The sequence below is a fragment of the Mesoplodon densirostris genome, chromosome 15 (genome assembly GCF_025265405.1).
Source record: "Mesoplodon densirostris isolate mMesDen1 chromosome 15, mMesDen1 primary haplotype, whole genome shotgun sequence".
Classification (NCBI taxonomy): domain Eukaryota; kingdom Metazoa; phylum Chordata; class Mammalia; order Artiodactyla; family Ziphiidae; genus Mesoplodon; species Mesoplodon densirostris.
Window position 1 is genome coordinate 17669665 of NC_082675.1, and position 23707 is coordinate 17693371.

The 23707-nt window shown below is 53.4% G+C and overlaps 1 protein-coding gene across 5 annotated transcripts; it reads left to right on the forward strand.

Moving 5' to 3' along the window:
- The first annotated feature begins 1073 nt into the window (after positions 1–1073).
- TRPV4 (transient receptor potential cation channel subfamily V member 4) lies at positions 1074–23703 on the forward strand. Of its 5 annotated transcripts, XM_060118655.1 has the most exons (16): positions 1074–1152; positions 1255–1459; positions 4555–4727; positions 9368–9520; positions 10236–10376; positions 11014–11312; positions 12799–12978; positions 14730–14888; positions 15259–15351; positions 15494–15567; positions 16252–16417; positions 16657–16723; positions 19512–19828; positions 21219–21346; positions 22951–23072; positions 23546–23703. In XM_060118655.1, exons 1-16 carry the CDS (start codon positions 1074–1076, stop codon positions 23701–23703), a joined length of 2514 nt encoding a protein of 837 aa, XP_059974638.1. The 5 variants fall into 5 exon arrangements, with proteins under 5 accessions (XP_059974638.1, XP_059974636.1, XP_059974639.1 ...); XM_060118653.1 differs by having other exon boundaries at positions 1074–1459; XM_060118656.1 differs by lacking the exon at positions 12799–12978 and having other exon boundaries at positions 1074–1459.
- Positions 23704–23707: the final 4 nt, after the last annotated feature.

Sequence of the window (23707 nt, forward strand, 5' to 3'; positions counted from 1 at the left end):
CCCCTCCCTTGCCCTTCTCCTGGCTAAAAGTGGGGCCTGGGAGCCAGAGAGAACTGGGTTCAAGTCCAACTCTTCTCCTTACAAGCTGTGTGACTTCCCCTCTTAAAGCTCCATTTTCCTCATCTGACAAATGGGAACAAATAATACCTTTGTCATCAGGTTGTGTGTCCATGTGGCACCCTTCTAGGTGTCAGGGTCACAGGAGTGAACGAGACAGATGCATTCCCTATCTTCTCATGCTCACAGCTCAGGAATTAACTAATCTCACAAACAAATGGTCAGGGAGGGCTTCCCAGAAGAATGGACATGAGCTGGGATTGCAGGTGGGCAGGAGTTAACCAGGCAAAGAGGGGAGGGAAGGGGTCAGTGCTTGGCACTGGGGAGCAGAGTTTGTGCACTGTGGGAAGTTAACTAAATTCTCGGAACCTTGGTTTCCTGTTCTGTGAAATGGGGTCATAATGATGGTGCTGGGAAATTGAGGGCTACTGACTCCCACAGTGGGTTCATGAGTATTTCTGAGCACCTAGTGTCCCTTAAGCATAGATTTGATGGTTATGTTGTAGTAGGTGCTTACGGTGTGGCAGGCACAGCACTGGCCACTGGAACACGTGCTCTCTGCTTCAGCATCCCCATTTCACAGGTGAGGAAACTGAGGCTGTGAACCATCCACTTTCGCATCACATGGTTGCTAAATGTGGAGCTTGGAACTTGAACCCTGCTCTGGCGGCCCCGAAGCTGGCTTGGTTGGCCAGGAGTAAGCCCCAGGCTCCAGATCTGGGGACCCAGTGTGACTCTGACGCCCTTTCTCCTCCAGCTAACGTCCAGGGTAGCTGGACCCGAGGCAGACTCATGTTTCCAGGTCCCTGAAAGAGGCTCTGTTGCAGCTCCTGCTGGGGGCTGGCGGCCAACCACATCTGGGAGTGGCCACCCTGAACCCCTGTCATTACAACGGTGGCTTTGAAGAAGCTGGCAGCAGTGCTGTTTGCCCACGTGGGAGGGGGCTTCCTGGAGCCGGCCTGACTCCCCTCCTGTTCCCTTGCAGGCCGAGCAGTGCAGACAAGTCCAGGGGCAGCATGGCAGATCCCAGCGAAGGCCCCCGCGCGGGGCCTGGGGAGGTAGCCGAGCCCCCCGGGGATGAGAGTGGCATCCCCGGCGGGGAGGCCTTCCCCCTCTCTTCGCTGGCCAACCTGTTCGAGGGGGAGGACAGCTCACCGTCGCCCTGTCCGGCTGATAGTGGTCGCCCCGCTGGCCCAGGCGATGGGCGACCAAACCTGCGCATGAAGTTCCAGGGCGCCTTTCGCAAGGGGGTGCCCAACCCCATCGACCTGCTGGAGTCCACCTTGTATGAGTCCTCAGTGGTGCCTGGGCCCAAGAAGGCGCCCATGGACTCGCTCTTTGACTATGGCACCTATCGTCAGCACCCCAGTGACAACAAGAGGTGGAGGAGGAAGGTCATAGAGTGAGTATTGCTGGCTGCCTGGCCGAGGGTCTCCTCCTCTGTATTGAATCCATCCATCCATCCATCCATCCATCCATCCATCCATCCATCCATCCATCCATTCACCCATCCATCCATCCTTCTATCCATTCATTCATTTGTCTACCTATTCACTCATCCATCCATCCACCTATCTGTCCACCTTTCTGTATACTTGTCTATCCATTCATCTGTCTGTCCACTTATCCATCCATCTGTATATCCATCCATCTGTGTATCCATCCATTATCTACTCATTCACTCATCCAGCTACCTATCTTTCCACCTAGCCATCCACTTGTCCAGTCCGTCCATCCATCCATCATCTACTCATTCAAATATCTATCTACCCATCTATCCATCTGCCATCTATCTGGCCAGTCATCCACTCATACAACAAACCTTCCATTTATCCACCATATACTTACCCAAAATCCATCCATTCTCCCATCTACTCACTGTTTCTGTTCATCCAGCCAGTCAGCTATCACACTATTCATAATTCATTCATTCATTTCATTTCCATGTCTTTCTTTTGTTCTCTCTTTCTCTTTCCCTCTCTTTCTCTGTCGTCAGGTACCCACCTTTCCGTCTGCCCATCCACTTGTCCGGTCCATCTGTCCATCATCACTCATTCAAATATCTGTTGACCCATCTATTCATCTGCTATCTCTCTGCCCAGCCATCCGCCCATGAAAACCTCTCTCAGGCCTCTGTGTGTGTCTGGAGGAGAGTCTTGAAGTCTGCAGGTGTCCTGTTGTCCCCTGGTCCTCCTCTGTTCCCCCTTGCTGATCACAGACTCATTTATGCGCTTGGATGAAGCCCACTCACCTCCTCAGCCCTTGCTTTGTTTCCTTTATTTATTCACTGAGCCACCGATTTGTTCGGTGACTGTTTCTGGAGCACCCACCACGTGCCAGGTAGGGCGGTTGGCCCTGGGGCTCCAGGGGTGAGTCAGACCACATGTTACCCCTACTCAGCTCAGACACTGAGTAGCTGTCACTGGTACCTTCATTTTGGAGGGCAAGACAGGTAATAAGCAAGTGATTAGACAGTTCACTTTGGGGGAGGTGCTGAGGTGGGAGAGGGGAGCTGATACAGAAAAGGTAGTCCAGGAGGGCTTCCTGGAGCAGCCGACATTTAAGCCCAACGCTAAGGAGTGAAAAAGGGCAGCCACACAGTGCGGGTGGTGGGAGGAAGGTATTCCAGGTGGAGGGAAGTGCATGTACAGGGGCCCAAGGCTAGAGAGGCTCAATGTATCCAAGAAATGGGGCCTCGCAGTCCACATGCTGTACTGGACAAATTGCATAACCTCCACGCGGAGGTGGAAACAGGCCCAGGGCAGCAAAGTGCCCTGGTGTCCCATCCCTCGAAGGTCCCATTGGAAGCTGGTGGGCTCCCTGTCTCCTTTTCCCCTCCCTCAGATCCCCTCCTTCAAGCCCTCATCCCCACCATTACCCTAGACAATCAGGGCTAACGGCTTTGGGGGGGCCGCAGAGGAATTGGGAGGTGGCTAAGCGGCTGAGGTCTTCAGAGACCCCGAAGGCTGCCTCGGTGAGGACTGGGGGCGAGGGTGTTACTTCATCTCATTTTTTGGCTCAAAGGTCACAGTTCAGGAGCAGATAAAATGGGGGCTGCCCTAGCCTGTGTGCCCCCATCGTCAGGAAGCACCTCTTCCCCCTTCCCTGGCCCCCCATCACTGGAGGCCCTGCCCTGGGGCGTAAAATCTGGGTCCCGGGCAGAGGAAGGAGGGAGAGCGGCTGTCCACTCCCCCTGGTGAGCCGCTGGCTTTCTCTGCCCTGAAGCCCCTGCCTCAGTGTCCCTTCCCCCTCTGGCCCCGCCACCTCTGTCGTGGTTCACTCTCTGCTCCCCTACACCGCCTCTTCTCCCTCCCCATCTCCACCTCTTTCTCTTCTCCATCCTGTCTTCCTTTCAGAGATTGTTCTTCGCCCTTGTATGTTCCGGGCACTGGCTGCGTGAGGACATGACACAGGGCATCCCTGCCCTCATGCTGCCCCTGGGCTAGTGCTGCTCCAGCTCTTTGGCTCCCAAAACCTAGCACACAGTAGGTGCCCAATGAATGTTTATTGAATGACTGAATGAATGTGTGTTTTTTCCCGTTTTTCTTTCTCCACTGCTTCCTCTCCCACAGCCCTCTCCATCTTGTTCTGTCTCCACCTGCCTCTATAGCTCGGCATTTCTCCCACACATACAGACTCTGGACACACAGTAGGCGCTAAATAATAACAGGAATATCAGCTAACATTTATTGGGTATTTACTTTGGTGGGGCCTGGACTAAGCACCTATGTGCATGGTCCCATTTGTCTCAAATGTTTGTTGAATGAATAAATCAAGGAGTGAATGATTAAATAAAAGATAGAGTTGCTTTATCTTTTAGTCTGGTGTTCCTCCTTTATTTTCTTACTATCTTTGTCTCTTCCAGTCTGTATATTCTTAAGTACTTAATAAATGACAAATGGATGGATGGAGGGTGGGTGGATGGGTGGGTATGTGGATGGGTGGATGGAGGGATGGAAGAATGGATGGGTGGGTGGGTGCATGGATGGATGGATAGGTAGATGGATGGATGGATAGGTAGATGGATGGATGGGTGGATTGATGGGTGAATGGATGGGTGGGTGGATGGATGGATGGATGGATGGATGGAAGAATGGATGGGTGGATGGGTGGGTGTGTGCGTGGATGGATGGATAGGTAGATGGATGGATGGATGGATGGATGGATGGATGGATGGATGGTTGGGTGGATTGATGGGTGGGTGGATGGGTGGATGGATGGATGGATGAATGGATGTGTGGGTGGATGGGTGGGTGGGTGGATGGATGGGCTGTGTGTTTCTTTCTGTCTGTCTCCAACCAACACACAGTAGGTACCAGGTACAGTCTATTGGGATAAAACATTCCTTTGTGTCTCCAGATGTCTTTCTCCTCTCAGTCTGGTCCCTCCCTAGGGCTCCAGCTGCCCCCACCCCCCAATCGCTGGGCCCCTAAGGCTAGAGACTGTGGGGTGGGCAGAGGATGAGCCCTCCTATCACCCGGCTTCCTCCCCCTTCAGGAAGCAGCCACCGAGCCCCAAAGCTCCCACGCCCCAGCCACCTCCCATACTCAAAGTCTTCAACCGGCCTATCCTCTTTGACGTCGTGTCTCGGGGTTCCACCGCTGACCTGGACGGGCTGCTCCCCTTCCTGCTGACCCACAAGAAGCGGCTGACTGACGAGGAGTTCCGGGGTAAGCCACCCAGGAATAGCAGGTGGGCCAGCTGGGGGTTGGGGGAGGCCTGGCATTGGGGGCCCCCTTTCCCCTCAGCATTTTCCCTTGGGTTAGGGGGCTGCACTAGCCAGGAAGAGCACTGGACAGGGAGTCTGGTCCTGTGTGTCCTTTACCATATTACTTAACCTCTCTGGGCCTTTGCTGCCTTTCTTTGTTCATTCATTCAGCCTTCATTTATGAAAAGATTAGTGTCATAGGTGAGCAGAGTCTACCCACCTGGATTCAAATCGCACCATTACCACTTAAGGGATGTGTGGCCTCTCTGGGTCTCAATTTCCTCATCTGTACCCTGGGGAATAATAATAGCATAGTCCTGGCCTCTGAGGACAGAGAATTCCATAGTGCCAAGCACAAGGCTGCTGGGGTCCCAGGAGCTCCTGCCCCCTCTGAGGGGAGCTCTGGAGTGGGGAGCAGGGCATTCCTGCTTCTGCTTCTGAGGCTCTGCCCCCCTCCCCGCCCAGCTTTCTGGCTCCCCGCTATAGGCTGGAGCCCAGTCACCATTGCCCTGGGGCTTACTCAGCCCAGACAGCTCACTCTCCAGCCTCGTCCAGGCTCAGAACACCCACCTCGGGGCACTAGCTCCCTCTGCTACCCCAGGGCTTCCCTGCAAATCGGGGAAGGTGGACTGTGAGCCTCTCCACCCAAGTCAGCCACCTTTTATGTGCCGGTGCCAGGTGAGCTGTAATTAACTGGCCGAGTGACTCCACAAATCCATATAAAATGTTAAGAATTGTGGCACCTGCTAGGAAGGAGGGCCTGTCTCGGGTGGGCCGGCCATGGTAACAGCTCGGGGCTGACGAAGCTTCAGGGAGATCAGGGGCCATTTTTGGAGACTTTAGGTACTTCAGGTAAATTAAGTGCGAAAGTAGGCTGACCGGGTCTGCAGTATATTTTTCACATATACCTTTATCAGCCAGATTCTTTGAACACCAAAACGATACGATGCTGTATCATTGTGTCCATCAGAAGAGAATTACCGGTCTTACAAAAAATATTCATTCATGGTGCCCAGCCAGGTGCTGTGGCCTCGTTTGGGGCACAAACTTAGAGTTGCGGAGAGGGTCTCCGTGATGGTGAATCTCATTTGGCGATAACCCACATTTAAGCCCCGGCCAAATGGCCCCACCTGGCCCCCTAAGTTCACCAGGAAAAAGTGGGGAGCTTTGGGGTGGAGTGAACCCCTGTGAGATGGGGATCATGGTGCCTGTGCTTCGGCGGACAGAACAGCGCCAGGCTGGGCTTGCCAAGGCTCCTGGCTTCTCCTGAGTTCAGGACTGAGCTGAAAGGGGGCTCTAAGCCTAGGCTGGGAACCCCCAGGCCAGTGTGTCTGCATGAGGGTGGGTGGGGGACCCTAAGATAGGCTGGGAGAGGGCCCTGAAATTGTACAGAATAATGCATCTGTAGAGGGGGATTTACCGTGAGGCCCATTAATTAGGCTTCAGGCCCCTTGCTTGCTCTGGCCCCTTGTAGCCCTGGACCTAATCTGGAACTCGTAATTGTGTGTTCTCTTTCATTAACAGGATCCCCAAATTGTGTAAGTCTCAGACTCCACAAAACCTGGATTTGCCCCTGCGTGTTTTTCTAGCCAGAGGCTCGTGAGCTCATTGATTCTTAGGGGAGTCAGTGACCGGCCTTCCCCTCCGCCCACACACAACCTCCAACTTGGCAGTTAATTTAGGGCCCTTGGCTCCAGCCTCCACTCATCCATCCCCTCGTGGGCAGAGCCACTTCGCCACCTGCTGGTGGAGTCCGTAACTGCAACCCCTCCCCATTTCTGGGTAGCCGCCGTTCTTTGTTTCTTATACCAGGACCCAGGCTGGCAGCCCCGGACCCTGCTACAGCCTGGGCCTGGGGGTGTGGAAGTCCAAATCCAGGGTCTAGTTCCACATCCCACACAAACCACTTGAGCTCCTGTGGTTTGGAATTCCCTGCAGTCCCCAGCTTGCCCCTTTGCTGAATGTGTATTAATTCAACAGGTGGTTATTGGGCACCTACCAAGTGTCAGGCTCTGTGCTGGTGTGGGGCGAAAGTGGTGAGTGAAGCAGATATGACGCTGTCCTCAAGTTGCTCTCAGTCTCGAGGGTGAGACCAACTTGATCAAGCAATCACAGAAATAAATACACAATTACAAACTGTAATGTGTGTCCGCAAGAGGCCGTATTGGACAATTTGACCTAATCAGGAAAATCTGGGAGAACTTCCAGGAGGAGGTGACACTTGAGCTGAGTCTGAATGAATTGCAGTTAGCCAGGTAAAAAGAGGTGGAGGAAGGATTAGAGAGGAGGTGAAAGGACAGCATGTGCAAAGGCCCTGTGGCTAACCATGACCAGAGTTGGACTCAGTCGCTATGTGGAAAGTGGATTAAGGGACGTCCAGAGAGGCTGGTGGAAACCAGGCGTGTGAGAGAAATGGTGGCTGGGCCAGGTTGGCGGCAGTGGAGATGGAGCGTGGTGGAGGGGTTGGAGAAATAGGTAAAATTTGTGGGACTTGCTGGATGTGGGGAGAAGGGGGGAAAAAGATAAGAGTGACACGAAAGTTTTGGCTGGCTGGGGACACCATCATCTACGGAGGGGACTCATGCAGACCGGGTTGGGCTTTGGGTAGGGAAAGATAATGAGGTCAGCGTGGAGAATCATGAGTTGCCTGACAATTAGAAAATGGACTGATTGAGGTTCCCCTGAGTGCGGGTGTGTCTGGACAGAATCCCCAGGGGCCTCGGCCAGCATTTGGGGTCCCCTCCCCCTTATGCAGATGGGGAACTGGAGTCCATTATCATTCGGTACATAGTTACCTGGTGTCGACTCTGGGCTGGGTGCCAACTCTGGGCTGGGTGCCAGGGGTGTAGCGAAAAGTAACCAGAACGAGGCTTGTCCAAGCAACCTCACTCCTAGGAGCGGTGGGACAGAAATTCAGGTCTCTGCATTTTCCCCACTTCGCAGCACCTAAGGAGAGGCTCTAAAGCATTTCTCGTGGAGTAATAAATGCAACAGTATTACTTATTGAAGACTCCCATCTGCCTGGCTCTGGGCTCATCAACAAATACCTATTAGCTCACGATTTCCCTTTTATATATATATAAACTTATTTATTTATGGCTGTGTTGGGTCTTTGTTGCTGCACGTGGGCTTTCCCTAATTGCGGCGAGCAGGGGCTATTCTTTGTTGCGGTGCGCGGGCTTCTCATTGTGGTGGCTTCTCTTGTTGAGGAGCATGGGCTCTAGGCGCGTGGACTTCAGTAGTTGTGGCTCACGGGCTCAACAGTTGTGGCTCGCCTGCTCTAGAGTGCAGGCTCAGTAGTTGTGGCACATGGGCTTAGTTGCTTCGTGACATGTGGGATCTTCCTGGACCAGGGATCGAACCCATGTCCCCAGCATTGGCAAGCAGATTCTTAACCTCTGCGCCACCAGGGAAGTCCCACAGGTTCCCTTTGTAGCCTCAATTTAGCTAGACAAGAAACTGAAGCAGAAAAGGTCACACAGAAATCAGGAGCAAAGCCCAATTCGAGCCCCCAAAGGCCTTGCCCCGGAGCGGGCCCCTCAGCCCACACCTGCCTTTCCCATTCCTCATCCCTTTCCTGATCCCCTTCCTGCATCTGGCCGCTTTGCCCCCTGCCTGATTCACAGGTAAGTTCTCTTTTCATTGACTCGCTCTTTTAAAGATATAAATCAACTCATGTCACCATAAAAATTAATACAAGGGGAAGAAAATTGCAAAGGGACAGTAAGCGTTAGTGAGGTTAAGGACCCATTAGGACAAAACGAAGACTGACTTCACAGGAGGGATTTGACAAGCGGATGGAACCTTGCACGCTCGGGTTTTTACTGTTATTATCGCTGCATCTGCAGAAGCCCCCAAATCCTCGAAGGTAATTTCATGTTCACTATGGCTCACAGCCTCCACTTTGGGGAATGCTGCACTCCCTCTGCTCCCCTCTAGGGGCACTAGTGTAATCGCTTCATGGGAAAAGGATCTCTGTGCAAATAGGCAGGCAAAGACTGCCTCCTGGGTCTGCTTTTAGAGGTTCACGGTCCTCATTACCAAATTAAAGGTTCTGAGAAGTCCTGTAGTGAAGAAATACGGTTGGCTTTGTTTAACCCAGCATTCCCCCTTTTTATTTGATTTTTTAAAATTCTCTCCAAATATGCTTTGGTAAACACCAACCTCTCTACAGGGTGCAGCTTCCCACGTTTTAAAAAACTTCTGCTCCTGGGCTTCCCTGGTTGCGCAGTGGTTGAGAGTCCGCCTGCCGATGCAGGGGACACGGGTTCATGCCCCGATCCGGGAAGATCCCACATGCCGCAGAGCGGCTGGGCCCATGAGCCATGGCCGCTGAGCCTGTGCGTCTGGAGCCTGTGCTCCGCAAGAGTGAGAGGCCACAACAGTGAGAGGCCCGCGTACCGCAAAAAAGAAAACAAAAAACAAAACAAAAAAACCCTTCTGCTCCTCTGAGTTTATTTGACCTTCTCAGTACCATGGGGAGCAGATAGGGAACAGGCTCGGAGAGGAGGACCGACTCCCTGCCCAGTGCCCTGTCCACAGCTGCCCAGCAGTTTGGGCCACGGGCCGAGCGCCCCTTCTCCTGCACGTCTCTCCTCACAGAGCCATCCACGGGGAAGACCTGCCTGCCCAAAGCCCTGCTGAATCTGAGCAATGGCCGCAACGACACGATCCCTGTGCTTCTGGACATCGCTGAGCGCACGGGCAACATGCGCGAATTCATCAACTCACCCTTCCGGGACATCTACTACCGAGGTGAGGCCCTGGGCCGGGCGGGAGGGGGGCACCGTCTTCACTTGTCCAACCATCCCCCCAACCGAGAGCTTCAGTCTGGGCCCCAAGTGCCAGCACGTCCCCAGGAACCAGTTGTTGAATGAATGAATGAACGGACGAAAGGACAATAACTACCCCTTCCAACTTTGATATTCTGAGCTTCAGAATCAAAGGTTCCAAGGTTCTCAGAAGCAGTGAGCCAAAGGGGCCGTGAACCTGGAAATCTGGACCCGAGATGCGCAGGCTCTGGATCCTCTGAGGCTTTGTTGTAATAGTTCTATGAGCCAACAGCTCAAAAAGGCACAGGTGTGACCAGTGCTGGCTCCCTGGGTCTAAATTCTGAGATCCATGAACCCAGCTTGACCTTCCAGATTCCTGGATATGCAGATTCAAAGGCTGTGAATTTTATCTCCCAAATTCTGTGAGACCACGATGCCGCTGTTTCCTCTAGGATGAAAGCCTCTTTTGAGTCTGAAAAGTTCCCACATTTGGGACCCTCCAAGTTGGATATCGCTTGAGCCTAAGATCCTGCTTGCATGATGCAGCAGATCTGGGACCTCGGGCATCAGACTCCACATCCGGGAATGTCTGAAGGTCTATTTGCTGCCCGCGGGTGGATTTCTCCCTTTTGCACCCCAGCGCCTCCCACGACTGGTCGGGTCTCTGCCCCCGGTGACTGTCCCCCACCCCATCCCAGGCCAGACCGCCCTGCACATCGCCATCGAGCGCCGCTGCAAACACTACGTGGAGCTCCTGGTGGCCCAAGGTGCCGATGTTCACGCCCAGGCCCGGGGACGCTTCTTCCAGCCCAAGGATGAGGGAGGCTACTTCTACTTTGGTGAGGAGGGGCCCGGTGGGGCCTGGGGCCCACGGGGGAGAGGCTGGGGGCTGGGGGCCTATGGTGGTCCTGGCAGCCCTGACCCCTCCCCAAACAGCCAGGGCTGCGCTGGCTACGGGCCCAGACAGCACCCGGTACGCAGGCCGCCTGACTGGTCTTGGTCACTGAGGTCTTGTCTTTGAGGAGTAGAGCGTCACCACACTGCCCTGAGCCTCGGTTTCCCCATCTCTACAGTGGGATCGTGATGGGATCAGAGGGTTGTGATGGGTGTCCCCGCCCCTTAACACTCGCGTCCTCCAGTCTGACTTAAGCTGGGACTGGTGGTCGGATTGCAGGGCCCAAATTCCATCACCGCCACGTCCCAGTTGGACCCATGAAAGATTTTAAATTTCACCCCTGCTTAAAGGCACATGTTATTTGGGGCTCAGGCACAAAGTCCCTTAAAGAATCCCTTACAGCTTCCAAGTCACATGACCCCGCCACCCGCCCCCGTCTACCCGGGGGCATCGCCTCCAGGCACGTGGCAGTCAGCCGGGGCTCGTCCACGTTGACCGTGGGCACTGCGTCCATTGTCACGGCGTCTGCCCCTGAGTGTCCTCCCCCGGGGCCCTGTCACTGACCACCCCCTCACCCACAGGTGAGCTGCCCCTGTCGCTGGCGGCCTGCACCAACCAGCCCCACATCGTCAACTACCTGACAGAGAACCCGCACAAGAAGGCGGACATGCGGCGCCAGGACTCCCGTGGCAACACAGTGCTGCACGCGCTGGTGGCCATCGCTGACAACACTCGTGAGAACACCAAGTTCGTCACCAAGATGTACGACCTGCTGCTGCTCAAGTGTGCCCGCCTCTTCCCCGACAGCAACCTGGAGGCCGTGCTCAACAATGACGGCCTCTCGCCCCTCATGATGGCCGCCAAGACGGGCAAGATTGGGGTGAGTGCAGGGCCGGGGGCACACACCCATTCTTGCCCCTCCATACACACACACACACACACACACACACACAGAGGGGAGGGACTGCTGCTGGCATGCGTTATTATTAATGTGCACACCCACCTCCCATCCTGCCAACCCCAGTGTGCAGATGTCCCAGCTCAAGAACCTGCTATGGCTCCCTATTGTCCAGCCAAGCTATTCAACCTCATCCCAGAGCCTCTCTGCTCATCCCACCCCATTGGATGCTCACTGCCCCATTCCCACCAGCCAGGGCAAGCCACTGACAGAAAACTGAGTCCCAGAGCTGCAGCCCTGCAGTACTCCCCTCTACTCCATGGCAGGGGTCCTGGCTCAGCCTCTAACCTGCTGAGTGGCTGTGTGCCAGTTGCTTCCCTCTCTGGCCTCACAGCACAGGGCCTAGAGCAGGATTTCTCAGCTTGGGCACTAGTAACATTTGGGTCTGGATGTTCTGGGGCGTGGGGCTGCTCTGTGTCATTGTGGGATGTTTAGCTGCATCCCTGGCCTCGACCCACTAGATGCCAGTAGTACCCCCCACCGATTGTGACAACCCCAAATGTCTCCAGACATTGCCAAATTGTCCCCTGGCGGGGGCACCCATCACCCTAATTGAGAACCAGATCTGGGGTTCTCTAGAGTCAGGAGCACCTGGGTCCAAGGCCAGGCTCTGCCACTTCCCAGCATGTCACCTCAGGCATCTCACCGCTCTGTGCCTCAGTTTCCTCATCTGTAAAATGGGGATAACAATAGTGCCCTGTGGTATAGTGTTCTGACAACTCAATGAGGTGATCCACTTAAAGCTGTTAATAAAGATCCTGGGATGGGTAATAAGTGTTCAATAATCGGTAAGGGTTATTATTCCTCTATTAAAAATATAGCAAAAAATTACTGAAGTCACAATTATACCAGAGTCCTGAGGCAGTAGAAAAGGCCTGGGTTTAAAATCTGGCTTTGCCTACTGAACTCTGTGGCCTGGGGGGACTCCCACCTGGATCTGTTCCCCAGTTCCCCTGTGTGTAAGCCAGAGATAGTGGGAGTAGCAATAAGAAGGACCAAATAGGATAATTATTACTAGATTTAACGGATCAGTAAGATGGATTAATTGCTGTTTTAATTATGTAAAGAAGATACTCATGACAACTCAGATTTTTAAGGCTGACCTGGGTTCACTCTGGCTTCAGTGGGCTGTGTGGCCTCAGGGAACATCCTTCTTTTCTCTGAGCCTCTGTTTGCTCATCTGTCAACCAGGATGGTAAGGGTAGGAATTAGACAAGATGATGTGAGGAAAGGGTCCGGCATACAGCAGGTGCTCAGTAAATATTTTACCCTTCCCTCCATCCTGCTCTCTGGGGAGGTGCTATTTGATGGGCTGACCAAGCTCCCAGGGTCCCTCCAATGTGTGTGGCCCAGCAGCAGTGCTCCCTGCCCCCCAGAGGACCCCCTGACCCTCCCTCCTCCCATGCAGATCTTTCAGCACATCATCCGTCGGGAGGTGACAGACGAGGACACCAGGCATCTGTCCCGCAAGTTCAAGGACTGGGCCTATGGGCCAGTGTATTCCTCACTCTATGACCTCTCCTCCCTGGACACGTGTGGGGAAGAGGCCTCTGTGCTGGAGATCCTGGTGTACAACAGCAAGATCGAGGTAGGCATCAGGGCAGGAGATGGGGCCCAGTGAAGGAGGGGCCCAAAGTGGTGGGTCTGTGAACTGGATGCAGAAGAAGAGGCCAACTAAGTGCCCAGAACAGCATCTGGCACTGGGGGGAAATGGGAGGTTGTAAGGGTCGGGCTTCAGGGGCAAGCAGGACTGGTTCAGAATTCTGGCTCTGTAACTTACGTGCTGTATGACTCCGGACAAACTACCCAACCTCTCTAAGTTGCAGCTTCCTCTTTTGTACCATGTGGATAAAGATAGAGCATTTCCCGTTGGGTTGCTGGGAGGACCAAATGAACAGCCTGGCGCAGGGTAAACATTATGTGTCAGCTATTATCATTAGCATTTGTAATATTAAGTTTTTAAAAGCTCTTTTTTTTAACTTAGGAGTATTTTATGAACATCGTTCTGCACCATTAAATATTCTTCTGCAATATCATTGCTGCGTGGAAATGTACCACATTCTAATTAACCATTCCTCTATTCTTGGTCATTTGGGTTTGTTTCTGCACTTAACTATCAGGAATAACACTGCAGTGGCATCTTTGTGACTACATAATTGCACAAATCCTTGATGATAAAGAAACTCAAGTCGTTAAAGGGACAGGATGCTGTACAAATGGGGCAGAAAGTGCTGGGTCCTGGGTGCAGAAGGTCTCCCTTCTAGTGCCGGCTCTGTGAGCTTGGACAGATGCCTTTCCCCTACCAGAGCTCACTTCCCTCATCTTTGAAATTAGTGACCAACTTGATTTAGATTGGGGATGGTGGGAAGTTTAGCATCTCTGCTGCAAACTCTGATTGATTGGTAGTGTCTACCCAGGGAACTGTATAGCGAACTATTGTGTGGGACTCAATTATTGATGTCTGTCCTGGGTTCAGAGTTGGAAAATTGTGGTGAGTCAAGTATTTATTATCCTTGGTCTAAATTTCCAAGTCCCACTTCCTGAATCAGAATTTCTGAGGTTGGAACCCAGGAATTTTTTTTTTTTTTTTTTTTGCGGTACGCGGGCCTCTCACTGTCTTGGCCTCTCCCGTTGCGGAGCACAGGCTCCGGACGTGCAGGCTCAGCGGCCATGGCTCACGGGCCCAGCCGCTCCGCGGCACATGGGATCTTCCCGGACCGGGGCATGAACCCGTGTCCCCTGCATCGGCAGGCAGACTCTCAACCACTGCGCCACCAGGGAAGCCCCCCCAGGGATTTATTTATTTTATTTTATTATTTTTTTTTGCGGTACGCGGGCCTCTCACTGTCTTGGCCTCTCCCGTTGCGGAGCACGGGCTCCTGACACGCAGGCTCAGCGGCCATGGCTCACGGCCCCAGCCGCTCTGCGGCATGTGGGATCTTCCCGGACCGGGGCACGAACCCGTGTCCCCTGCATCGGCAGCATCGGCCGGCAGACTCCCAACCACCGTGCCACCAGGGAAGCCCAGGGATTTATATTTTTAACAAGCTCCACAGGTGATTTTGCTGCCAGCGGCTTGGCACCATCCACAGATTGGAGTTTGGGGACCACAAGAATAGATATTCTTTAGGGATCTTTCTAGCTCTGGGTTCTATGAGTCTAGAACAGGCTGGAAAGGTAAGTTGGGGGAGAATTGGGCAGAGCCTCGAATGCTGAGTGCAGAAGTTTGGGTGTCGTTGAAGAATGAATTAGGAGGAAAAAGTGCTCCCACGGCAGAGGGTGGGGGAAGGCGTACTGGAGTCAGCCTGTCTAGCCCCCCGACCACCCCACCTTCCATAGAATCGCCACGAGATGCTGGCCGTGGAACCCATCAATGAACTACTTCGGGACAAGTGGCGAAAGTTTGGTGCCGTTTCCTTCTACATCAACGTGGCCTCCTACCTGTGCGCCATGGTCATCTTTACCCTCACCGCCTACTACCAGCCGCTGGAGGGCACTGTGAGTGACCGTGAGCCAGGCAGAAGCTGGGGCACAGCGGGGTCCTCCGTGGGAGGGACTGGAGAAGGCTTAGGGATGGATAGGGGGAATTCCCTGGCCGTCCAGTGGTTAAGACTCCGTGCTCTCACTGCTGAGGGCCTGGGTTCAGTAAATCCCTTGTCGGGGGAACTAAGATCCCATAAGCTGTGTGGTGCAGCCAAAAAAAAAAAGAAACGGATGGGGAGGTGCCTACCCCACACCCAGGGGGAAGAGGGTGAGGGAGGGAGGAGGCTTCACAGGACGTAGATGTTTGGGGCATTGGGGAACATATGGATCTGGGACCAGCTGTTGGTGGGGCTGGGGGAGGACTTGCATGCTCCCTGCCCCCCAGCCGCCATACCCTTACCTCACCACGGTGGACTACCTGAGGCTGGCCGGCGAGATCATCACGCTCTTCACCGGGGTCCTGTTCTTTTTCACCAACGTGAGTGCTTGGCCTCCCCCCTCCTCCCCCCGCCCACCCTGCCCGTCCCCCTCCTCTCCCTCCACCTCTTTTAGCTCCGTTCTCCTCCCCTCCGCACTTCTGTTGGCTCCACCTGTCTCACAAGTCCCCTCCCTTCCTCCAGATCAAAGACTTGTTCATGAAGAAATGCCCTGGAGTGAATTCTCTCTTCATCGATGGCTCCTTCCAACTACTCTAGTGAGTAGAGGTCCCTGGGGTGGCAGCTTCTGGGTGAGGAAGGTGGGGTTGGGAGGGTTTGGTAGTGGGATAGGGGCTGACTCTGTTAGGAGTGAATTCACCCAGCCTGATCAGGACAAGGCCAGTGTCAAGCAAAAGGGTCTTCTGGTTAAAGCAAGATTCTGATTGCTAAAGAGTTATCACCATATACACCATGGATAGAAATAATTTAACCTCTTATGCTTGTGATTAATTGCTAATGTCTGCCAGGAGTGCCCATGTTAAGAATCTTGAGGCTATGTCTGTGTTTAGTGGGAAAGAGTGCTGGGATTGATTAATGATGTCTGCCTAGGGCACAGAATGTGTTGTTACGTGTGTGTTACTTTTCCCTTTTCCTTAGAGTTAGAGAACAATGAAAATTCACTTAGCCACAAAATCGCCACTGAATCTTTCTCTACCAATTCCAAAGGACATCACTTTGGGTTCTGGTAGGGCCTCAGGACCATTACACACATATCAGTTGCTAATTAATTGAGCATTCAGGTTAACAGGATGCTGGGGAACCCAATGAATCCACATGGTTTCTCTTCTGGGTGTCATTGGACTGTGCTACTACCTAGAGGGCTTGAGGGCATGCCTCCCCCTCCAGGGCGTCATTCTCCTCTCTCCCCTCTGGCCCCTCTTGTGATCTCTGCTGCCCTGTAGCTTCATCTACTCTGTGTTGGTGATTGTCTCGGCGGCCCTCTACCTGGCGGGGATTGAGGCCTACCTGGCTGTCATGGTCTTCGCCTTGGTCCTGGGCTGGATGAACGCCCTTTACTTCACCCGTGGGCTGAAGCTGACAGGGACCTATAGCATCATGATCCAGAAGGTATGGGGTGGGGGAGTTTCCTCTGGACTTGTGTGTCCTTGGAGGAAGCCACACACACCACATATGTACAGACAGTGCTGGCAGCCTTGAGGCTGTGGGGTGCTGTGGGGGCAGTGGGCAGGGCCTGGACATCGGAGAGGGACAGGGTGGAGCTGGAGAGAAGATTTGGGATGAGGTGTTGGGAAAGCGAGAAACCATGTGTCTCATCTTTGCCTCCATATTCCCGCCGGGGTCTTTAGATCCTCTTCAAAGATCTTTTCCGCTTCCTGCTGGTCTACTTGCTCTTCATGATTGGCTACGCTTCAGGTGAGCTCCGGGTGCCCAGGTGGGCCTGGCGGGGGTGGTACTGGGACAGGAGTGGCCACCACAATGTGTGGAGGAAAATAACCAGCGTTTGTAGAGTTCTCATTGTGTGCCTGGCACTGGGCTAAGTCCTTGCCCATTCCTGCCTCATTTAATCCTCCCAACAAGTCTGTAAGGGAAGTGCCTTTCTTATCACCTTTTACAGATAAGGAAACTGAGGCTTAGAAAGGTTAAATAATGTGCCCAAGTTCAAAAGCTAGGGAATGGTAAAACTGGTGTCTTAGCTATTGTTGCAAAAGAAGCCACGCAAAACTTAGTGGCTTAAAACCACCACCACTGACGATTACATTCAAGTCTGTGGCCCAGCTGGGTGGTTGTGCCGACCTGGGCCAGGTTTGGCTAATCTTGATGGGCTCCTGTGCCTGTGCTCAGCTGGCGGGTTGGCTGCTGGCTGACTGATGTAGCTAGGGGGTGGCCTCAGTTGGGGGTGACTTCGCTGTCTTCCCTGGGGTCACTCATCTCCAGCCAGCTAGTTTGGACTTGGTCACACGGTGGTCTGAGGGTTCCCAGAATGTGAGCGGAAGTGTTCAAGGTCACTGCCTGGCACAGCATCACTTCTGCTTCACCCTATTGACCAAAGCAAGTCTTAAAGCCAGCCTTGATTCAAGGAGTGGGAAATAGACTCTACCCTCTTGGTGGCAGGAGCTACAAAGCCACATTGAAGGGGTGTGGTTACAGGGGAGGGTGCATTTTAATCATTCATGTACCAGCCCAGGTCTTTCTTTTTTTTTTTTTATAAATTTATTTATTTTATTTATTTTACTTTTGGCTGCGTTGGGTCTTTGTTGCTGCGCGCGGGCTTTCTCTAGTTGCGGTGAGCGGGGGCCACTCTTCGCTGCGGTGCGCGGGCTTCTCATTGCGGTGGCTTCTCTTGTTGCGGAGCATGGGCTCTAGGCGTGCAGGCTTCAGTAGTTGTGGCTCGTGGGCTCTAGAGCGCAGGCTCAGTAGTTGTGGCGCATGGGCTTAGTTGCTCTGCGGCATGTGGGATCCTCCTGGACCAGGGCTCAAACCCGTGTCCCCTACATTGGCAGGCGGATTCTTAACCACTGCACCACCAGGGAAGCCCCAGCCCAGGTCTTTCTTAAGGCTCAGCACTGGCTCCCTCTAATAGGCTTTCTCCTTGATGACCTGATGCTGTGGGACCTCAGTGGCACAGACCATGGGGGAAGGACCAGGGATGGGGAAACTAATCAAGCTTTTGGGCTGGTTCCCAAGGGGTGGGTGATCTGCCATCCAATGCCCAGTATCCAAAAGGGAGTGGCCAACTCAGGCTTCACCAGGCCACATTCACATCTGAGGAGGTTGGTCTAGGAACCAGCCCTGGCAGCAGGAATCTGATGATGGTGATATTTTAACCCAGATGGTGCTAAGGCTCTGTGTGGATTATTTTGGAGAAGGAGAACTGTGGCCTTAGCTTAGATGGGGAGAGAGGGACAGGGTCCAACTGCCCCTACCAGGAGTAGGACTGGAAAGAACTAGACAGATTGTCAAGGGTTCTCCAGTGGTTTGAAAGTCATATCAAGAGTCCAGACGTACCACAGTCCTAAATATAGAAACTGAGCCAGAAACCTAGGGGTTAAAGTAGCAACTTAGTGATCAGCTTGGTCCCAGGGCTTCTCCTGCTAGGGAACACTAGATCCGCATTCTGAGGCTGACATGTCCCAAACATGGTACATGTGCTGCTGTTTCCCACTATTGTGCCCATGACAGACATTGCTAATGGATCACAGAATCCTTCTCAACACATATTTCAGCAGTCGCTACAGATTTGAATAACATTAGTATATGAGTTGGAACCTGCTTACTGTAATCCCAGGTTGAAGGCATGGTGACAGTCTATGCCCCACTGACTGAAGGGGCTCAGCCCCCTCATGCTCCCTGCTGTGAATGGTGTAGGAGCAGATGCACATGTTGGTGCTAAACTGTGTTGAGAAGGACTCTGAAGCTTCTTCTGGGTTTAGTGGGAAGGGATGAGCACCACGATCAGTTTGAGATGTCTAGAGCGGGTGAGGGCCTTAGTGAGAACGGCTTCTTCCACCCTTCCTCTCTGGGCTGCTGTGAGCTGGGAAACAGGAGCACACGAGAGAGTCTGCCCCCAGAATGCTGGCATTCCAGGCTCCCAAGACCTCTAAGAACAATAGGCACGATGAGATTTTTCTTAGCCTTGGCACTGCTGACATTTGGGATCAGATAATTCTCTGTGGTGGGAACTGTCCAGTGCATGGTGGGATGTTGAGCAGCATTGCTGGTCTTTCTTTTTTTTTTTTTTTTTTAATTTTTTTGGCCATGCCGCATGGCATGCGGGATCTTAGTTCCCTGACCAGGGATCGAACCCACGCCCCCTGCAGTGGACGTGCGGAGTCTTAACCACTGGACCACCAGGGAAGTCCCAGCATCCCTCATCTTTACCCACTAGGTGCCAGTAGTGATCCCCCCTCCAGCTGTGACAACCAAAAATGTCTCTAGACCTACCAAAGGTGCCCTGGGGGAAAAATTACTCCCGGTTGAGAACCACTGGACTAGGTCCTGGGAACCTCTTCCTTGTTAACAAGAGTCTGTGGACAGAGCAAAGGCTTTGCATGCAGGAGGGCCCAGATGTGACTGCTGGCATGGCTTCCTCGCTTAGTAACCTTGAGCCAGCGCTCTCCCCTCACCAGGCCTCAGCGTTCCCCTCCGTCAAATGGGAAGGGTCCTCACCCTTGGTGAACCATCACCGCCGTCCCTCCCACAGCCCTGGTCTCCCTCCTGAACCCGTGTGCCAACATGAAGATCTGCAGCGAGGACCACACCAACTGCACCGTGCCCACGTACCCCTCGTGCCGCGACAGCGAGACCTTCAGCACCTTCCTCCTGGACCTCTTCAAGCTGACCATCGGCATGGGCGACCTGGAGATGCTGAGCAGCACCAAGTACCCTGCAGTCTTCATCATCCTGCTCGTCACGTACATCATCCTCACATTCGTGCTGCTCCTCAACATGCTCATCGCCCTCATGGGGGAGACGGTGGGCCAGGTGTCCAAGGAGAGCAAGCACATCTGGAAGCTGCAGGTGAGGCCCCAGGACTCCCATCCCCCCCGCCAGCCACTCTTCTCCTTCTAAGATGGGCCCACCTGACCCGCCTCACCTCCTCGGCCCTGCGTTCTGGGCGAGCCGCACCATCTCATTCTGCCTCCACTGCCCTGTCTGTAAAATGGGCACCGAAGACCGCCATCTGTTTCCCAGAGCCGCCTAACACACTTCCAGGTGGCTTCTTGCCTGACCACTAGCAGTGGACTCAGATTCCCTTGTGGTCCAATTTGTGGTATACAGTCAGCTTCACCCGGCTCCACTGAGCGAGCTCTGTCGGCACAGGAAATGCTCAAAGAGCATCACATTTCACATGTCAGTGAGGGTTCTGCAGTGAGCATGGGGGGCAGCTTCCGTGCCCCACCCTGGCCCAAGAGACAAGGCTGGCATGCGTACAGGCCACCCCAGAGCCGGGAAGCGTCAGCATTCTCATCAGAGGGGCTTTTACCAGCCCAGGGGTAGCTTCCAGGTTCCCCACCTGCCCCCCGCCAAGCAGATGTGGTTGGATGTAGATGCGGGCCTCGTGGGCACTGGGGAGCTGCTGCCTTTGCTTCCCACAGGTTGCTGTGCAGTCCTAGACAGCAGAGGCCCTGGGGGTGGGCGTCACAGCCCGCCTGGGTGCATGCAGTTCAAGAACTGGGGTTCCCAATAAATTCACTGTCGCTGCAAGGCCTGGGAACGCAGCATCCACGTTTACCATCACTTGGTACATTTCCAGGAAAAGGCGCAGTGAGAAAAAACTCCAGGGTCCTCCTCCCAGGTCTGGGTCTCAGGGAACCTTCTGGACCTGCTCTTAACCTTTATCCATACTGCTTACTTCCCCGGGCCTCAGTTTCCCCACTGGGTATAACTCATAAGATGCCACTGGCAGCCTATGGACTGGATTTGACCAGCCCAAATTTATTTTTTTCCTGCATCACCATATTTTTTTTTAATTAATGCAAAACTTTTAAATTAAGAGATTTCATAGAAAAATCCATATTTCTGGCCTTTCTTGAAAGGTTGGAAGGCTGGCAAGGTAAGCTCACATTCCTGCCTGGCAGCGCTCAGATAGATGAGAGGTGGCTGCCCCCTTTACACAGGGTGGGGGACGTGCACCCCCTGGCCTGCACCAGTCCCCACCCCTCCCTGGGGATGCCCAGCACCGAGGGGACACATGGTGTCCTGGGGCACAGGCTGCTGGTCCTTCTTCATTCATTTTCTTCCGCCAGGCCCCTGTGGGTATTTGAGTTTTTAATCCAGAGGCAGTGGGAGCTGGGAAGCCTAGTTCTTTGCCCAGACTGGCCCACTGAATCATTCCTGCCTTGAGAGCAGTTAGGCGAGGCTGGGGGCGGCTCACCCATGCCTGCCCGCCCTCCCTCCCTCCCCGCAGTGGGCCACCACCATCCTGGACATCGAGCGCTCCTTCCCTGTGTTCCTGAGGAAGGCCTTCCGCTCCGGCGAGATGGTGACCGTGGGCAAGAGCTCAGACGGCACTCCAGACCGCAGGTGGTGCTTCAGGTGAGGCTGGGTGAGTGGGCAGGACAGGACCATCGGGCCTCCTTACATTTTCTACCCATTGCCACTTCCCGAGCCACTGAGGCCCCCATGGGCCCAACCAGAACTCAGTTCCACCAGCTGATCTTGGGCCAGTTGGTTTAGTTCTCAGCCTTGGTTTCTTCATCTGTGAAATGGGGACAATGATAGCATCACTCCCTCGGCCATCTGTGTGGATTGGACGGGTTGGCACGTGAGATGTGCACAGCCAGCACCTGACGCATGTTGGGACAGACACCCCCCGATTCAACAGGTGTTACTGCTCTGTCCTTTGGTGGAGGAAGCAGACTCAGAGGCGGGTTCTCATCACAGGGCACCACCCTCTGTCGGCGAACCAATGGGGTGGGTTTCAGGTCTCCGGCCGAAAGGGGGAATCTGAGCTATCAGCAGCTTCCAGGGCTTGGGACGTTACCCAGATGCACAGGGAATGCCAGCTTCTTAGGGGAACCCCTGGGTGAATCTTTTCTTTTAAGGGGACTCAGTCTTTGTAATGTGGTTGCCAGCACAGAGCCTAAGCATCATGTTTGGAGTCAGGCAAAGTCAGTTTCTGCTATGATAGCCCCCACCTCACAGGCCAGCTAGTCAGTCCTGTTCAATTTGAATTTGAAGTTCAAGCCCCGACTGTGATTTATCAGCTTTGTAACCTTGGATGAATAGTTCAAGCCTCGGTTTGCTCATCTGTAAAATGGGAACAGAGAATGTATCTTCCTTGCTGGGTCCTGACCCATAGGAAAAAATGCTTAAAAAATGGAAACTGAATGAAAATAACTTAAAAATAATTTTAGAAAGGAAAAATTATCTTGAGCCCATTTGGGCCCCAAAAGGTATAACCTGACTTTAGGAGGGTGTCTCAATAATAAGAGTGAGAATATCAAGAAGGAGGGTGTCCATCTACAGATGAGTGGATATATAGCCGTACAAATAAGGTCTTTCCACACAATGGAATATTATTCAGCCATAAAAAGGAATGCAGTACTGATCCAGGCTACATTGTGGATAAAACTTGAAAACATGATGCTAAGGGAAAGCAGCCAGACACAAAGGCCACATGCTGAATGATTCTACTTACATGAAATGTCCAGAATAGTTAAATTCATAGAGAAAGAAAGTAGAACAGAGGTTACCAGGGGCTGGTGGGAAGGGGAATGGGGAGTTATTGCTTAATGGGTACAGAATTTCTGTTTGGGGTGATGAAAATGTTTTGGAAATAGGTAGGGGTGATGGTTGCACAATCTTAGGAATGTATTTAATGCCATTGAATTGTACACTCAAAAGTGGTTGAGGGGGACTTCCCCGGCGGTCCAGTGGTTAAGACTCCGTGCTTTTACTGCCAGGACAGACACCTGGCAGGGAAACTAAAATTTTGCAAGCTGCGTGGCGCAGCCAAAAAAAAAAAAAAAAAAAAGTGGTTGAAATGGCAAATTTTATGTTATATAAATTTTATCAGAATAAAAAAAAAGTAGGAGGGTATGCTGGGAGGCTGGAACAGGGATGCTGCCTGGGGGTGGGGAAGGGGTGCTATCTCTGGGGGGCTCCCCTTGACCCTCCCTCCGCTGTGGCCCCACCAGGGTGGACGAGGTAAACTGGTCTCACTGGAACCAGAATTTGGGCATCATTAACGAGGACCCTGGCAAGAATGAGAACTACCAGTATTACGGCTTCTCGCACACCGTGGGCCGCCTCCGGAGGGGTGAGTAGAGGGCGGAGTGGAGGGGTGGGGGACATTCAGGGGTGCAGAGGGGGAGCCCTGGTCCTCCTCATCTCTGATTTGTTTTGAGCAGTCCTGTCCCTTTTCTGGGACTCAGTGTTCTCATCTGTAGAATGGAAGGGTCTGATGGGCTGGCCACTGAGCTTCCTCCGCTGCTTGTGAAGGCCTGGGGCCCCTCCATTCCACTCAGCTGAGTGCATGAGATGCAGTGGAGAGGTCACAGGCACTCAGGCGTCCTGACCCAGTCTTGAATTCTTATTCTTTCATTTACTCCTGTGTGTTCCTGGGCGGACTCTGTGACCTCTCTGAGCCCCACTTTCTACCTCTATAAAACAGGGATAATATACCTCCTCCTTTAGAGCCCTGTGGAGTGCCCGGTACACAGAAGGTGCTCAATATATGCACGTGCACTCTCCACCAACCCTCAACCCTTCCCTCCGCCGCGCTCACTACAGATCGCTGGTCCTCGGTGGTGCCCCGCGTGGTGGAGCTGAACAAGAACTCGAACCCGGACGAGGTGGTGGTGCCTCTGGACAACGTGGGGAACCCCAGCTGTGACGGCCACCAGCAGAGTTATCCCCCCAGGTGGAGGACTGACGACGCCCCCCTCTAGGGGC

Excerpts from the sequence above, each read along its gene's own strand:
- TRPV4 (XM_060118653.1), top strand. The coding sequence starts at position 1,074 with ATGGCAGATCCCAGCGAAGGCCCCCGCGCGGGGCCTGGGGAGGTAGCC. Across the intron at positions 10,377-11,013 it reads GGGAGGCTACTTCTACTTTG|GTGAGCTGCCCCTGTCGCTG; the intron begins GTGAGGAGGGGC and ends CCTCACCCACAG. Across the intron at positions 14,889-15,258 it reads ACCAGCCGCTGGAGGGCACT|CCGCCATACCCTTACCTCAC; the intron begins GTGAGTGACCGT and ends CCTGCCCCCCAG.